The sequence below is a fragment of the Polyodon spathula genome, chromosome 6 (genome assembly GCF_017654505.1).
Source record: "Polyodon spathula isolate WHYD16114869_AA chromosome 6, ASM1765450v1, whole genome shotgun sequence".
In the NCBI taxonomy this organism is placed as follows: Eukaryota; Metazoa; Chordata; class Actinopteri; order Acipenseriformes; family Polyodontidae; genus Polyodon; species Polyodon spathula.
The window spans coordinates 61,045,601-61,062,504 of record NC_054539.1 but is presented as its reverse complement, the minus strand read 5'-3'; the positions used below and the strand labels follow the sequence as shown (position 1 = coordinate 61,062,504).

At 37.0% G+C, this 16,904-nt stretch overlaps 1 protein-coding gene across 1 annotated transcript in view; it reads left to right on the top strand.

Annotated features, from left to right (window-relative positions):
• Positions 1-639: 639 nt before the first annotated feature.
• Positions 640-16,904, top strand: part of pinx1 (PIN2 (TERF1) interacting telomerase inhibitor 1) — a 42,499-nt gene continuing 26,234 nt past the window's right edge. The window contains exons 1-6 of the mRNA XM_041253344.1: positions 640-671; positions 2,085-2,194; positions 4,238-4,330; positions 4,723-4,795; positions 6,031-6,120; positions 11,527-11,609. Of these exons, the coding sequence (XP_041109278.1) occupies positions 653-671; positions 2,085-2,194; positions 4,238-4,330; positions 4,723-4,795; positions 6,031-6,120; positions 11,527-11,609 (468 nt within the window). The 5' untranslated portion in view covers positions 640-652. The remainder of the gene's footprint in view (positions 672-2,084; positions 2,195-4,237; positions 4,331-4,722; positions 4,796-6,030; positions 6,121-11,526; positions 11,610-16,904) is intronic.

Sequence of the window (16,904 nt, the reverse complement as noted above, 5' to 3'; positions counted from 1 at the left end):
ATATTTGACAAAGAGTGAAAATTTAATTAAGAATGCTTTCCAGTATTCTCTTATAGCCTATACATTACAATGTTACAATAGTACATAATAAATTACTGTAATAAATGTTCTGCAATTAACAACATATTTTTAATACTGTTTCAGAGCTGTTATTGTTATTTGTTTATAAATCATTTTTATCACTCAGGAAATCTGGTAACCCTAAAATGACCCAAATGTATTATATGATGTATTGTTTGCATTTATATATATAATGTATTGTATGTATTTTTGTAATGTAACTATACACATTGTAATGTATATGCTGTAAATGAATACTGGAAAGCATTCTTAATATAAAGCCTAGCTATGTCTTGTAGGCTATATGTGTATATCTTGATTTTTGCTTTTGCAACTAAATAGATAAATTAACAAGACATTGCGAGACTTGGTGAATAATTTAATACTTTAAAACCCAAGTTTAAAAATATAATTTACTGAGGACAAAAAATTAAACCCCGAAAAAAGCTGCGCGTATCTGCCTGTTTACACTGGATACAGCGCCCTCAGCGGCAGACCTATAAGCATCCAAGGTGGAGGACTGAAATCAGTCAGGATCTAGTTCTATATATATATATGTCTATGGTTTTAACATTTGAACGAAGCACCCAAGATGGCGATGCTAGCAGAACGTAAGTGCTTCCACATGGGATACTTTGCATTAAGTTGTGATTATAATCTAGTCGTAGTGTAACTTAAAACAGGCATATGCATTTAAGGAGAGCCATCCTAACAATACATTCTAGAATCTGGACAGCCGACCAATGTCATGTTGCTGCGGTGGACACTTGTTTGTGTGCATGCTGTGTTGAGCACATGTAGTGAAATTTATTGTCGATGTCATAATGATCGGATAATTACGGTTTACATAACATAACCAGAACTTCTAAACAACAAAGCGTAAAAAGTTTGTACGCTTGATGTTATTTTTACTGACTGTAAGTACATGTAACGCTGCATTTCTAGGACTGCTTTTACCTTTATTTTCGTACATATTTTAAGTCTCTCCGATAAGTGACTGGATGTGACGTTTTCTCTTAATTTTACCCTCAACAATACTTTGGCTAAGGACTGCCAAGGACAGTACTACACTGAATGTACCTTCTTGACCGTCATTACTGCGCCACACAGTCATTCATTTAACATTGTTAATAAAGTCATCTTATTTAGTGTTCCACTGAACTTGAGACTGGTTGCTCGTTAAAATCTTTTTTTTTTTTTTTTCTAAACAATTATCTGTTCAGGGATACCAAGATATTTAGTGAGCAAGTTATGAGTAAAGCTCTGGTAACGAACTCCCATCCCCAGTTGTAGAGTGCACCTACAAAAAGGAGAACATTTTGGGGTGACCATTCTACTTGTGAGGTGTCTTGCTCGTTAAAATATTTAGCCTATTTTAAAAGAGGAGGCGATTTATGTGTTCAGGGTTATCAATATTTAGTAAGTGAAGGGTCTGATTGAAGGGAAAGGGTTAACACATTCCCAACCCCTAGTCTTGCTGTAAATCATTTGTTGCTGCCATGATTAGTGCTGTTACTGTGTATATGTGTACAGTAAATGACATCACAAGCACAAGTAGATTTTTAGATATAAATAAATATGTAATTACCATGGCATCCCAAGCCTAGAAGTACCTCCAGCGTTTGTTTTCAAACACACTTTCCCTTGACAAAGGTGTGTTAAACATACTGAAACATTAATAAGAGTGGTTACAGAGAAATGCGTGGCTTTGAGGCTGTTCCACCCTTGAGTGTAATTCCTCTAACATGTCTGTATTTGAAGTACATCAGAACTTCTGTTTTATTTGTTAATAAATACTTAAAGTTATTTGTTTTGTTTTTAGAGAATACTAAGAAATGCAAGTGTTTGAAGCTTTGGGTTATTTGCAGCTTTGTTCATTACAGTACTGTACTTGCAAGTTCATTTTCAGTGACATACAATGTTTTGAAGAATACGTAACCGTGTAAAAAGGGGTGGAGTAGCCTCGCGTCGCCATATACTTTGCCATTTTCAGTGGTGTGATTTAAAGTTTGTTTTCGTTGCAGCTCGTAGAAAGCAGAAGTGGTCAGTCGATCCCCAGAACAGTGCCTGGAGCAAAGACGAGTCCAAGTTTGGACAGAAGATGCTGGAAAAAATGGGATGGTCCAAAGGAAAGGTACTGAAATACTGTGTGAGGAAATAAACTTCATAGAAAGTAGAAATTGCGTTCTATTTTGAAATGCTTTTATTTTGAAAAGATCCTTGAAGCTGACTTTGAATGACCTGAGCTCCCCAAACAGTAATCAGTGTTAACGTTTCTTCATGATTCCACGTTGCATAATGTGCTGTCATGTTAAATGTGTGTGTTTTTTTTTTTTTTTTTTTTTTTTAAATTACAGGTAAGCTGTTTTGTTTTTTTCTAACTGTAATTTGCAACTGACACTGGCTTTCATAAAGATTGTTGCAAAGACCCGGGGTTCCACGATTAGTGATATGTTTTCTGCTCAGCCCAAATTAATTCACGCCAGCCTGCATAGTGAAATGGTACCAAAGAACCCGGGTATGCGCCCGAATTGGAGGCCAACTTGAGTTTTACAAAAACATGGAAATGCATCATTGAGGGGACAATAAGGGTGTGTACTTGAGGTGGGTTGACTATGGAAACGAGGTATTGGACTGTTCAATTGCAACTTGCAGATGGTGTGGCTTATCACTCGTTCTCATGGACCGGTAACACTGGGCTGTCACTGACACATCATTACATCATCAGGATGTGATGTATGTGGTCCAGTGGTTAAAGAAACAGGCTTGTAACCAGCAGGTCCCCGGTTCAAATCCCAGCTCAGCCACTGACTCATTACGTGACCCTGAGCAAGTCACTTAACCTCCTTTCGTGACTCTGCAGCTGATGCATAGTTCACACACACTAGTCTCATATCTTGTAAAGCGCTTTGTGGTGGTGGTCCACTATGAAAGGTGCTATATAAAAATAAAGGTTATTATTATCATTCCCTGACACCACTCCACTCCTCTGCAGCATCCGGAGATGGTGGTATCATGAAAAAGCCAAAATGCAGATGAGGGGGTAAAACACTGAGGTCATGTGGTTGCTAGGGGAAACTAGTAGGGGGAGGAGCATTACCTAAGTCCGAGATTGGTGTATTAGCTTCTCTTTTGAATGCTACATCTGGGGCCTTAAATACTTTTTTTTTTTTTTCAATTATGTAAAATCCACAATTGTTCCAAACTACAATTCCAAACTATTTTAGAATATTAGTCGAACGTTTAGAGTAAGTCATTCTAATGGAACTCTTGACCTTTTTATCTCTATTTGTAATCTAGTAGATAATTTAATCTTTTTAATATGTGTTTGTAATATTACTTTGTTTTACATAGTCACTTTCTTTAGAGCATATTCTTATTCCGAGACCCTTTGGGATTGCCCTTTTAGTGTGTGTTGGATGTGCAGAGGACGTGTGGAAATACTGGTGCATGTCAGTAGGGTTACAGAAGAGGTCAGTCTCAATTGAACTTCCTTCAAGTTTTACTATGGTATCTAAAAATTATATTTCTTTTCTTGACCATCGAAGGTCCACCTTAATATTATTGGGTATTTCATTTGCCATTTTATGAAACTGGAAAAGAGACTCTTCTCCATGTGTCCAAACCCCAAAAATATAATCTACAAACCGAATGTATTCTAAAGGTGTGCTTTTTGATTTTCTAAGTAATTATTATTTTTCCAATTTCTCCATGTATGTACTGACAAAATGCATTCCTAATTTTGATCTTGTTGCTGTACCATTGTTCTGATTGTAATATATATTTATTTAACAGTTTCTTATTAGATTATCTTACAGGCATTTATCAATGGTAATTGATGCACTGATGTTTTATTTTTCAAAACAAAGAACAGACATTAGTTGTTGTTTTTTTTAATAGAAGATCCAATAATTAAAAACACTTGTGTAGAGTAGTTAAGGGGGTATAGACATTCTATAGGCTGTGTGTGTATGTGTGTGTGTGTGTGTGTGTGTGTGTGTGTGTGTATATATATATATATATATATATATATATATATATATATATATATATATATATATATATATATATATATATATAGTATATAGTATATAATATTTCATTCCAATGTCATGTTCAAAGGCAAATTAAACCAATATGGTGTTTTTTTTTTTTTTTTTTAAACCTATTTTCCCAGGGCCTAGGGGCTCAGGAGCAGGGGGCGACTGAAAACATCAAGGTTCAGATGAAGAATAACAGTCTGGGACTGGGAACATCTGTCAAACATGAAGTAAGACATGTTACAGGGGATACAGGCACATCATGAGGCAATTTTCTGCAAAAGAGCTGAAACAATTGAAGTGTCACAGTTCTGAAGAATAACTTTTTTGAAACATAATGTCTTGTAAATTTCAGCTTATGTGTTTTTAAAACAAATAAATAAATAAATAGGTAAAATAGGCTGGCAGGCTAATGTGTGAGACCCTATAGAATTCTTATGATGTGTAATTTGTGATGTTATCGGCGTTCCATGCTACCAGGTGATCAAGCCACTTTTATCAGCGGTACTCTAAATTTCAATAAACTAGTTGGTCCTACAGATCAAGACTGAACTGAGATGCTTTTTTTTTTTTTTATTTAGGAATTGTAAATGTTTGATGGAATTCATTTCATTTTTATTAGGACAACTGGATTGCTCATCAGGATGATTTTAACCAACTTCTTGCAGACCTGAACAACTGCCATGGGCAAAATGGTAAGTGAAACGCTGGCCTCTGTTGCATTTCATTTGTTTTTCAGAGCGCTGGCAGGGACTCCTTTATGGTAAAGCACTTTAAATAAATAAGTTAAAAGATTTCTGGCTGAGGTTTTAACATCACATTTCTTATGTTAAAAGTTTTTTGGTTCTTTGTTTTTTTAAAAAAAAATTTATTTACTAGTTTCATTTCAACCCAAGATTATCAGTTCAGTAAAAGTGCAACCAGAAACGTCAAAAAAGCAAATATGTTTTATAAATGTTGGTTCTTTCCTTTTTTCATTCCCTTAAATGAAAGTTCAGTTCAGTAGCAGGGATTAAATGGAATCACTCTATTCGACACTGCCATAAGCTTTGAATTAAGAATAATAAAGCCAGATGTAAACAGTCTTGAGTAAGTGCTGTATTCTTTACCTTCAATAGCCTCTGTTAACCCTAGGCAAATGGATCCTGATCCAATGTCTATGTCAGTGGGTCTTGTCAAAATCAAAAAGCCTCTTTATAACTTAACTTTATGATTAGGACACCGTATAGTGAATGATCCTTCCCACCTTTTTGAATGTCTAATCACCTTAGGGCTATTTTCACAATACATCATTAGCACCGTTACAACATTTTGAATGGCTGTAGCAAAACTGGTCATACCCTTGATTTGTTCTCTGCATCCATTCTAACTTGGCTGAAGTCACTACTTTGACAGTGTGATTGCAGTAAAGCTGGATAACCATATGGTGGTGCTAGTGTAATAGGCACAGTTAAGAAGTACAGACTGCATTTTAACTAACACATATAAAAACATACCATAGACTGTGTTTTTGTTTTTTAGCAGACAGTAAAAAGTTGAAATTATGGAGAGGGGAAAAAAAAAAGCCCAGTAAGTTTCAATAAACTTGTGTTACTGCTTTTGCAATCATGACAGTTGGAGAGCTGTGTAACATATAAAGGTGTCATAAATGTTACAGCAAGCCTGTGGTGCTTATAAACCATTTGCTTTGTGTAGGTAAATCTCCTTTTTCAAGCTCATGTTTAACCACATATAGCCACTTTCCTGTAGTGTACTGACTGCCTGCACTCTTAATAGTGATTTTATATTGAAAACCATATACATTGATATTCTCTAAAAAGCTTTAGGTATGGTTAATAAACTGAATTACTTCACAACATGGAGACACGTTTATCAAGTATACACACATGTTTAAGTGTGGTTCTTTGCTGGCCTTGCCATTTTGTTTCAGAATCTCAACCCCCTGAGAAAGAGAGCTTCAGTCTGGAGGAGAAATCCAAGTCTTCAAGAAAGCGAGTCCACTACATGAAATTCACTAAAGGTGCGTATATAATGGTGGCTTGAGAGAAATAATTGCACACAAGTATATCAGAGATGTAGGTTTAAGGATTGCAGTGGCATATTATTAATTTAATTCTAGGAAAGTCTAAATCTCAACATCCTAACAAACTTAAGATAAATAACGCCTCCTCTGACAAGCTTGAAAATGAAGCCTGACTTGGAAAGTATACCCAGCTTACAGGTGTGTTGCCACTGGCCCCAGAGGCAGCTTACCCAAGGACCTTGCTACCCCCATACAGTGACCTTGCATAACTACGGCTTTCAACATAATCTTTTACCCTTTTTTGTAAAGCAGTTCTGCTGTCTGCTTTGTTGTTTTAGGTTTGTAGCAGCACTTCATATTACAAACAGCCTGGTACTGATTATTTGGATCTCAGAAAGGGCTCTTATGATCCACAGAAACGGGTCATAGTTGTTCTTTATCAAAGTGCCAATAGGGAAAGTCATCTTGACTTTAATGACCTCTTCCAGCTGAGGACGTAATAAATTAATTGGTCAATTGTAACCTAGTGCTTGGCGCTTTTAATGATGATTTTGGCTCACGTTAAGCACCCTTTTTGAAATTTACTTTAGAAACACAGTTGCTCAGTTTCAAGCACAACCAACCAACTTTTTTCATACTTGTGTGAACATTTTCTAGATTAAGATTGGGATGAAAGGTTGCTCACTCCCTTTTCCTGTTAATGCTAAAAATACATTTGTTATTTGAGATTGAACGCGGTGCTCTGTATCTTTACCGAACTTCTCTTCTGCTGTTGGCAGGGTTTTTTGTTAGTATCTGGCGAGTTGTATTCTGTTTGTTTTAGTTGCGAGAATCAATCTGCCTAAGCTAATGCAGGAGCCATAAAATTAACACTGGAACCGCCGAAATTTCTGACTAGTTACAATTGCTGCAGCGGTTCATTTGGCTTCTGTTTTAAAACAGCTTTGAATTTATGAAAATGTAAAACAATCGGACACAACTTAATATTTTTTTTATTTATGAACAATATATAACATTTGGATAGTAAAAACATTTCATATACATTGAAAATTAACAAATATGAAACTATAGTAAAATAAACATTGCACAATAAACTACTTTGTAAACAGGTTTAGAAAGCTATGTTCATATAGAAAATAAAAAAAATAAAAAAAAACCTAGTTATAAAAATAGCATAACTAAAATATAACATAGCAAGCAATGTGAATGCGCTTTGAGGGAAACGGAGTTCAAAGGCACATCTAATACAGCTGTCTATTTAGTACAGTACACACAGAAAACACGCTTTTCAACTTTACCAGTGCAAGTACCACAGACTGCCTTTTCACAGCGGGCGCAGGCATCCAAAGTTTTGTTTCTGTTGCATTTAGCAACCTTTTCTTCAGTGTGCCAGTGAGCGCAGCGCTGGCTGAAGGTTGAGGGCATTTGCAAGCTGGTTTGCAATTCTCTGATCAAAATGTTTCTGCTGTAGCTCCAGGGCTAGCTGCAAAATGAAGTCCCTCTGGGAGATTGTGTTCCTGGTGCACTTCTTGCACAAAACAAAAGCCAGGTCCAAAATATAAAAAACAGCCACAGACCGCCTGCGAGAACCATCTTTGACGGAATACTCCTGTGCCATTTGATCAAGTACATCCACACCATGCTTTGTTGTGTTGTGAAATGCAACAGTCTCTGGCTTTCATTTAGCATCAGTCCCGATGGTCACTGATCTGTGCAGAGAGCTTAGAATAATAATAATAATAATAATATATGATGTGTAGAATGGCTTTCATCAGCATTTCAAGCACTCAACAGGATTATAATACGTTCTTTCATATTGACTGATTGTATTACAAAGGCCAGGCTAAGTTGTTGACTATATTTTATTGATTTTAATAGGAGCTTAAAAAAGCTGCTCTGGCCTTTTAAGAAGTAAGTGCTTCTAGCTTATACCTTTTTAAGATTATGCAGCTGAAACATTGTGTGGGTATTTAATTAAAATAGTAGTAACACTTAGGAACGGACATGTGCGAAAAATTCACAAATGCAGAGAATTTTAATTTAATTGCTAAAACTGATCAAAAGACTGTCATGGCAGTTCTAGTGTTAAGCTTATTCAACTGAAACCAATATAAAATAGGGCTTGTGAAATAAAGTGATGCAATACAAGATAAATAATTAAAGAGAAGAACTCTGGTTATATAATCAAAAGGGCATTTTGCTACTGTAAAAAAAAAAAAAAAAAAAAAAAAAAAAAAACTCCCAGATCAATGAAACTTGGAAAGCAGAGGCACCAAATAATGGTAATTGGATCTTTTAATAGGGCTCTGTACTGTAGCTGCAGCCTAATGCCTATGAGTTCTTAATACTGGCATGGACTGGGGATGTTAATAGTTTAAGTGTTTAACATTTTTAGTATTTTCTCAAAACGTTCAACCATTGTAGTGTTTATACAGTGGAATATTATTCTGTCAGCACAGGGTGTTTGTTTTTTTTTTTTGATTTGTAGTTAAAATGGTGCAGCAAGACAAGTATTTCTAGATTTTTATTTTACTCTTGCCAACTCAATTTGACATCAGAAGCGATATGCAGGGTTCTCTTCAGGTCACACACCTATGCTAGAATCTAGTTGTAATGTGTACACTGCTGTCGTTGCCAGGCAGAACTGTCTTCATCGTGCTCATTTTGTCCTCGGGCAGTTCGTGGAACTTGCCCGGACGAAGCCTTGCAGCTAAATGTTAAGCTGAGCCCCCTTGGAGCGTGCAGCATGTCCTCTGTGCGTGGGCATTTCCAGTGTTTTATCTTGTGTTGCTTGGCAGCCAGGGGTGTTGCAACATTCACAGGTATTGGTTTAAATGCATACGGATGTATTGTGCTACAGGTGTAGTCATGTTAGTTGTGGGGTCGAATACCCTTTTCTTTAGTTTTCCTTGACAAACAGTTTGAATTAGTGCTCCTCTTATCCAAGTCTTGACCATATTTTTTTACTTATCAGAATTGTATTTCAAAGTAAAAATCAGCATTAAATATGACTCCTTATTTGTAAAACAAACAAAAATAAATCTTTGGGAGGAGGTTTGAAGTTTGGAGTTAGGTATTTTCCTGTGACCTTCTAAGCGGGCAGTTCCCAGTCTCCCGAACTGCAAAACTGGCCTAGGACCAGAACAGGACATTTCGGACAAGTGAGTGGCATATATGAAGGCTGGAAAGGCACATCAAGAAAAGCATATGTTATCAACAGCAACATTGGGTCTAAACCCTGATTTGGCACCAGTCTAGGTTAAGGCAGCATTTAACAGTCTAAAACTGGGCTCAGACTAGAACTGAACTCGGACCAGTCGCCAGATAAACGGTTCTGTCCCAGTTGTTAGTCAGAACGTCACGTTGGTCTGCAATCCTTGTTACCCCCCCCCCCCCCCCCCCCCAACCAGTTCCAAGTTATATACGCAGGCTGTACTGTTCTCCTAGGCTGGACTGTAGAAGGGATTGAAATGCACTATTCCAAAAAGTGAAAACCTGACTGGAGAAAGCTGGGCAGTCTCGCTACTAATTTATGTTGACTAAGTATAAGCAACTGCAGTAAAGGAACCGTGATTGATTGTGGTCCTTTTTGAGAAAGGCACCGCCGTCTCCTACATGCTCTGCATACCGGTTGTGTAAACCAGAAACCTAGATTTAATTGCATTCTCATTCATCAACCTTGCACTCAGATATTAGATAGGTAGCAAAAGCCCTGTTTTATTGTTATTGATTAATGAAGCCTTTCCTGGCTGGAAGCTGCTTGGCTAAGCATTCGAACCCTGATAACACTAGCAGTCCAAGCCAGAACTGGGATGTTTTTTCATTATGTGATCGTGTCTAGTTGGTCTGTAATAAATAGCATATTTTCCTTCTTTTTATTAGTGAGGATTGCTCAGCCGACCATACAGTGTCGTTTAGGTTTTGGGTAAGGCTTCTACCAGTTAGTTGGAACTGAGGTACAATTGAGTAAACCGCTATTTTATCATGAAACCCTCACATTGTATCCTGAAACCCCCAGATTTGGGACCTTGGCTTCAACTGCAAAGCTGCTGTTGTTGGATCCCCCTCCCGTGACTTTCTTATCTTTCCAACTTCTGTCTTTTAATTGATCTCTGAAGTAATACAGAGCAACATCAGTTAAATTGTTTTGTCCACCTTGTGGTCTTGTACTGTACCATTGCCTGAGGTACTTGATATACGAAGAAAAAATGTGGGGAAACCCCTTAAAATGTTGTCTCCATGGAACTTTCCTTTTTGTTCTAGAATCTTGTTTTCCTTGTGCACTTTCTTTGATTTACACTAACTTGGCTTTGATCTAGACAGTCAAAGCTAGGTAAAATAGATGTGTGATTGAAAAATGTCAATAAATGTTGTAAGAAATTTGCCAGATAGTGTGTGCAGCTGTGAGTACGTTTCATTGGATTTGAGAAAAATGGGTTGAGAAAAAATGGTGGCAATTGGGTGCAGTGTAACTATTTAATTGTCCTTCATTGCAAAGCTGCTGTTCAGTTTTGGTTCCTCCTGTGATTTTAAGCAACTGCAGTTAAAACATGGGTCTCTGTTCAGGAGTCGTACAACGTAATGTATTTTACAGTAAAGATGATGAACTCCTTTGCAACTGATTTTTTTTTTAAAAGTCAAAAGAATTGATTTTAATCTGTAAAGCTTGTTAAATGTCTTAATTCCCCAAAAATGAGTTTGACTGGTGACTGGTGACTGAAATAAATTTATATAGGATAACGTCTGTAAAACCACTTGCTATTTTTTATTTCGTACCAAAAATAATAATTTCGAAATCCTCTCCAGTCTATGCAGTTTTTATACTTGCTGTCTGTACCATCTCTGTTCCGCTCTGAATGGCTAAGGGTTTCTGTCTGTTAACTCGGTGGTCTCTTAATAGGCTAGACTAGTTTTTTCGCCGTCCAGTCATTTCATCCTGTTCTGACAGATCTCGTTGGAAGCAGCGCTAGAATGCTCTCATTCATTTATAAATGACTGTCAGTCAATAAGAACGGCTGCACTTTAATTTGCCAGCAACAGCGCCTGTCATTCAAATCACCTAATTTGAAGTCTCTTTTTAATAAAGGTTGATTTCACCCATTCTCTGCTTGAACTGAAAAATAGATTGAAAAAACAAAACCCGGTAAACTCTTTAGATAAATAAACGTCTATTTATTAATCGTCGATTCGGCAAATAAATAAATAAAAATCGAATAGTAAGTAGCAAGCCTATTTATGCCATGGTCATCCGCCTCTCTCTAAAGTTCAATTTATAGCCGTGGCTATATTTACTGACATTTGCTTTCAAGAATCCCTTTTAGAAACCCGTCAATATTGGAACAGTTTGTATTTGTTTTCTGTTGTGCAATGTAAGGCTATATACAAGGATGTGTGTTTTTGTAGGAAAGGACCTATCTAACCGCAGTGAGACTGACCTGGCCTGCATCTTTGGAAGGAGGCAGAAAAGCTGTAGAGATCTAGAAGAGGTAAGACGTATTCATTTGAATATTTAATGTAAATAGTTTGTTTCTTTAATTCAGTTTGGAATTGACACAGTGGAACATTTGCCATGTCTTACTTTAGCATTTAGTGATCACCGCAGCTGTCCAAATATCTTTTACTTCTTTGGATTCTTCTTGTCAGGTATAACTTGTATCTTTTATGTTTTTAATTTACACCAATATTATAGATAAAACCTTCACCACCTTCTGTATAATTAAACTACCCGCTTGGACACCTTTTTAAGTGTGTCACCCTTCTCAAGGGTTTGATTATCTGATTACCTGTTTTACGCATGCAGTTTTGTCTGTGAAGTGTGTATAAGGCTGCATTGAGGTAGCTGTGTGTTGGTATCATGTGATCTCACAGCAAATGTTGCTGCTAGAGGGAAATCAGTTGATTCAGCTCCCACATGCCCCTGGGTTCACTGTGGGCCAGTGAGTTGAAAGCTAAGATTTAGATTGCATGGAGCAGTCATTATGCAGAACTGTCACTAGATCTTTTGAAATCTGTAGGGTCCTTGCCACATCCAAACTTTTGGGAGGAGAAATGCATTTAAAATTCTGTATATAAAAAGATGATGGTAAACTTTATTTGTGATAATGGGGTTGTAGACAGTGTTGTGCCATTGTGGAGAGAAAAAAAAAAAATCTCTCCATATCATGCGAGGTATGACTTTGTTTTTTTTAAACCAGGTGTTGGATTTCATTGCTGTTGTGGTTACTGTAGATCTGTTGCTGTACACCCAAAATATATATTTATATTTGTCATATCTTAAGAATTAGAATGAAATCTTAGAAGGCACCAGCCAATAGCACAATTTTCGTTTAATTTTTAAACACTTTTATTGAACTTTGGCCCTGATTAATTAGTATGCATTATTTTTACACAACAGAGATTGAACTACTTGTTAATCCCCCTGGATATGTGTATCCCTGGTGAAGTGAGGTATAGTGGAGGCAGGCCAATGTATGTAACTCCCTACAGCTTTGCATATACAGCAGATAACTTGTCCAATTGTGCTGGAACTTGCTAAGGATGTTCTTTAGCACAAATTGAGTGGGGTTACGAGTTAGCTGTGTATCAAATGCTTCTATGTCGCGCTTTTTACATATCTCTAGAACTGCCTATGCAGTTATGATAAAACTGAAAAGAATCAGAGGGGTACATGGAGGTGTCTGTCTGCTTGTCTCTTAAACTAACGTTTACACAATTTGAATCTGCTCTAATTTCATATTTACAGTCGTGGCAGGGGATAAATATAATTGACATGTTTGTTTTAATAAGTTATTTCAGCAAGATCTGTTTTTAAAAAATATCAAAGCACCACATTGACTATTTTTCCATGTATGGTAGACTTCTGATGATTTCTGACAGTCTAAGGGGGGCAACTGAGCGTTAACCTACACTGCCCAAATTATTGAAAGCATTTCTCCATTCTGTTTTTTTTTTTTTTTTTTTTTAAGTGTTTGGCTAAGAAGTAGGATGCATAATCCATATAGTTTAAGTGTCCTACAGAGATGGAGGATGGTAGTAGCTCCAGCAAAATCTGAAATTGGCAACATCTGCAATCCTTTTCTTGTGAAATGAAAAGATAGAAAATAATGAACTGGAATTATAGTAGTTTCTCAGGTGAACTTATGGATGCTGAAGAGGAGGGAAGTGTGGGTGGGTGGATGGGGGGGCAGCTTTTGTTTTTCTTATTTTTTTAATATATTTATATATATATATAATATATATTAATATCACACACAAAGTCTTGCTCAACGACATTAACATAGCAAGAAGGCACTCTTTTCGTGAACTTCCTTGAAGGAAAGTGGTTTTTTCAACCCCCCCGATTTTAGAATTTCCTTCCTCCATCCAGCTGGAGGTAGGGTGATGGGGCCTTACTACCCAGGACAAAAACACTTGCAGATAACCATGGAGGGAGACGCGGGCGGCCCTTACCTTACCCACTGAACAACATGTCTCTGGCTCCAGCCTGAACTGCAGCTGTTTATTTACACAAGGAGCCTTTCAGTGCTGTTGCTGCAATCACCCCCCCCCCCCCGCTTTGGTTACATGGAAATGGATAACACTTCTTTCAGCTCTGTTTAATACATTGACTTGTACCTACCTGGAGAGAAGGGTAGGAGTAGGGTTGGTTCTTTCCTCTGCCTCTGGGATAAGCTGCTCTGGAATCCTGCATTGGGTCATGTACCCATGGGTGACCCACAAAGTGGCTCGAGTTTGGGTTGGAATGTGAACTTGTTTGCAGTTTAGTTACAGGTCTGAATTTTCGTCAGACGTTTCAGCGTACTCGTCTGTAACCCTTTCCCTAATAACATATTAGATGGTAAATGTATCTGTATTTCCTGTACTAAAGCATGAGGCGATAGGGAGGAGTCAGCTGACTAAGCAGGGTTCTCTGTTTGTTTTACTGCTTGTTTGAAACAAAAGATAGCGTAGATTTTATATCATGTAGTGAATAATAGTTTGAGAGGTAAATCTTTGAGTCCTAGCAAATGAAAGCAATGAACATGTGACTGGATTTGTTGCTTGTAAAACCTGTCATGCTTTTGTGTAGGACAGCAACAAAACTGGTACATCATCTCTGCGAAAGTGTCTCTCCCTTTGAACTGGTGGCACAAAAGTAAGAGACAGGTATTTTATAGTAAAGTATAGAGATAGTTAATATGTTACTATGTTAAAATATACCCAGACCTCTAGAGAAAGCTACCACACTGCATAGACTATTGCACAAACTCAGTCTGTGGAGAATGGTAGCGATATTAGTGTGTGAATGTGAGAGCATGAGAGGGTCAGTGCAGGCAGTAGGTAAAGGACAAACACTTGTGGGGTCGGGTCGGGTTGCAGGTCTTATTAAAGCAGGTCAGGTTGGGTCATTGTAGCTCGATCAATACAGTGTTTGTAGTTCTAGCACAACACTCTGAACTTGCTCTGTTACTTTGAAGACTCCTGCACAGACCCAATCCAATCAGTAAACACTCACAGGGGGAGGGTCAGGGGGGAAAAGGTGAGCTCAGTCGCATGCAGATTCAGATAGTCAGGCGTGAGAGGAGCAGAGAAGCTCTGTGCTTAATGCAAAAAATAATTGCTGATTCCAAATTTTAATACAAACTAGATTTTTTTTTTTTTTTTAAATCCTTTACACACAAGCGATGCATAGGCTTGACTGTCTAGTTGTCAAACGATACAATGTATTGATAAATACTGGAAACGGATCATTCATTCATTCATTAATTCGCAACTACTAAGTGGAGCTGGTTAGAGTTTCAGTTTTATAATGAGTAAGAAGCGAAAAATGAGTTCTCGTTCATCTGGCTTTAAAGCTCAGGTTATTCGGGATAAGTTTTTCAGCAGAACTTTCAAAGCACGTGTTTTTGCATGTGAAACAATTGAATGTTTGATTTGTATGAAACTAAGTTGTTTACTGTTTTTGTTCACGGTTAATTCTCTATAATGTACATTTGTTAACTTTTACTATGTAAGCCGCCGAATTAGACTGTACAAGCCAATACCTAAAAATATAGTTTGTGGCTGGATTGTTTTGGTAAAAATAGTAGTTTATTTTAGTTATTAGTCATTTTATTAATTCTTATTTCAAACGAACTATATGAGTTGTACCGAGTTTGTACAGTACTGTAAACTGTAATTGATCAAATCACTGCTGTTGTTTCAACCGTTTTCGTAAGGACGTTTAACTGAAAGGAACTTAAATGCTGTAAACGTGTGATTTCTCTTACTGTATAATGCATGTTAATGCCTTGGCTCATGTGCACCCTTGGTTAACTCGACACCTTGAATAAGTCAGCATTAAATGGCATCCCCGTGGGGTGTCAAGTTGACAGAGGTTGACTGGACTTTGAAAGGAAATATCTTCACTGTAACTAAATGCAAAAAACAAAATTTCTAACAGATATTAATGTATTTGTTTGTAGTTAGGGTCCTGGAAGTATTTGTATACGTCTTAGTTGCTCTATGTTTTTATTTTTATTTGATTATTTATATTAAGAATCTGATAATTTCAGTGCACTAGTTTGACCAATAGACTGTAACACCCAGGCCCTCAGGTGTGATGTGCGAGCTGAACAGGACAGAGGATGTGCAGAAGTTCTCTGTGTTCTTCAATGGCCATATTAAATAAGTTTAACTCAATACAGGTGAAGGTTTTTCCCAAGATTTATGTTTTTTTTGCTTCTAGGTTGTTTAGCTGTTACTGTAGATCATTACTATAGAAGAAACTTGAAATCTGAATGTTTTTCAAAACATTTTAGTGGCTTTTTGAAGAGAATAATTTTTTGTAAATAAGTAGCATCCACTACAAATGTGAGCCCTGGAAATTAATAGTGTTAAGTTCATTATAACATATAATTACTGTTAAATGGTCTAATTGAAGAAAATAGTGTGGTCATTGGTGGCTGTCAGTATTTTGAGTATGCAAGGCTAATGCAACAAATGCATAGTTTCTCAAATGCCTTAAGTACCCCATTGTTCAAGTGTTTTTGTTTTGGTTTTGTGCATTTAGCTGTTGTCTATATAGATGAATCTATCGCTCTGTATGACTATCTGTACTATATATATATCACTGTGTGCCTGTCTCTGCGTTGTGTCTTTTCTGTAACCATACAATTACTCAAGCCCAAGATAAATGACGAGCAGCCAAAAATCAAAAACTGAGACACTGTTTAAATGAAGGCGCTTGGCACTTCTATTCTCCTGCTTATCGGTGGTGAAAGTTGCCCCCGGCTGTTTGCTCCTCGGGGGTTTTGTTAGGGACCGCTGTGGCGCTGAGGGGAGCACGTTTGATTTATCTCCCTTCCTCTCTCCTCGGCCACTTCACGAGCCAAAAGAGCCGAGTTGGCTTTAACGTGCCGTCGTTAGAGACTCGGCATTAGCTGAAATAAACTATCCTGCCTCCCCGTGAAAAATGTCCCCTGATTGGCTAATTAATCAGTCAAAGGGGAATGACATGGTTCTCGGCTTGAGGGACCCAAGCTGAGAAGTAAACAGGCCTGTTGATAAATGGTTTCCCAGTAAATTCATATATCAAAGAACTTAGTCGTTTTTTAAAACTGCGTTTGCATGAAAGGTAGATTGCAATGCTTTTTCTTTTAATTATTATTATTGCTTTTATTATTATTATTATTATTATTATTATTATTATTATTATTATTATTATTAGTAGTAGTAGTAGCAGGCTAAATGAAAGTACTGGTTATTAGGATTTTTTTTTTTTTCGGTATTTTGTAAAATATATTAAGTTTGTTATTGTCTGG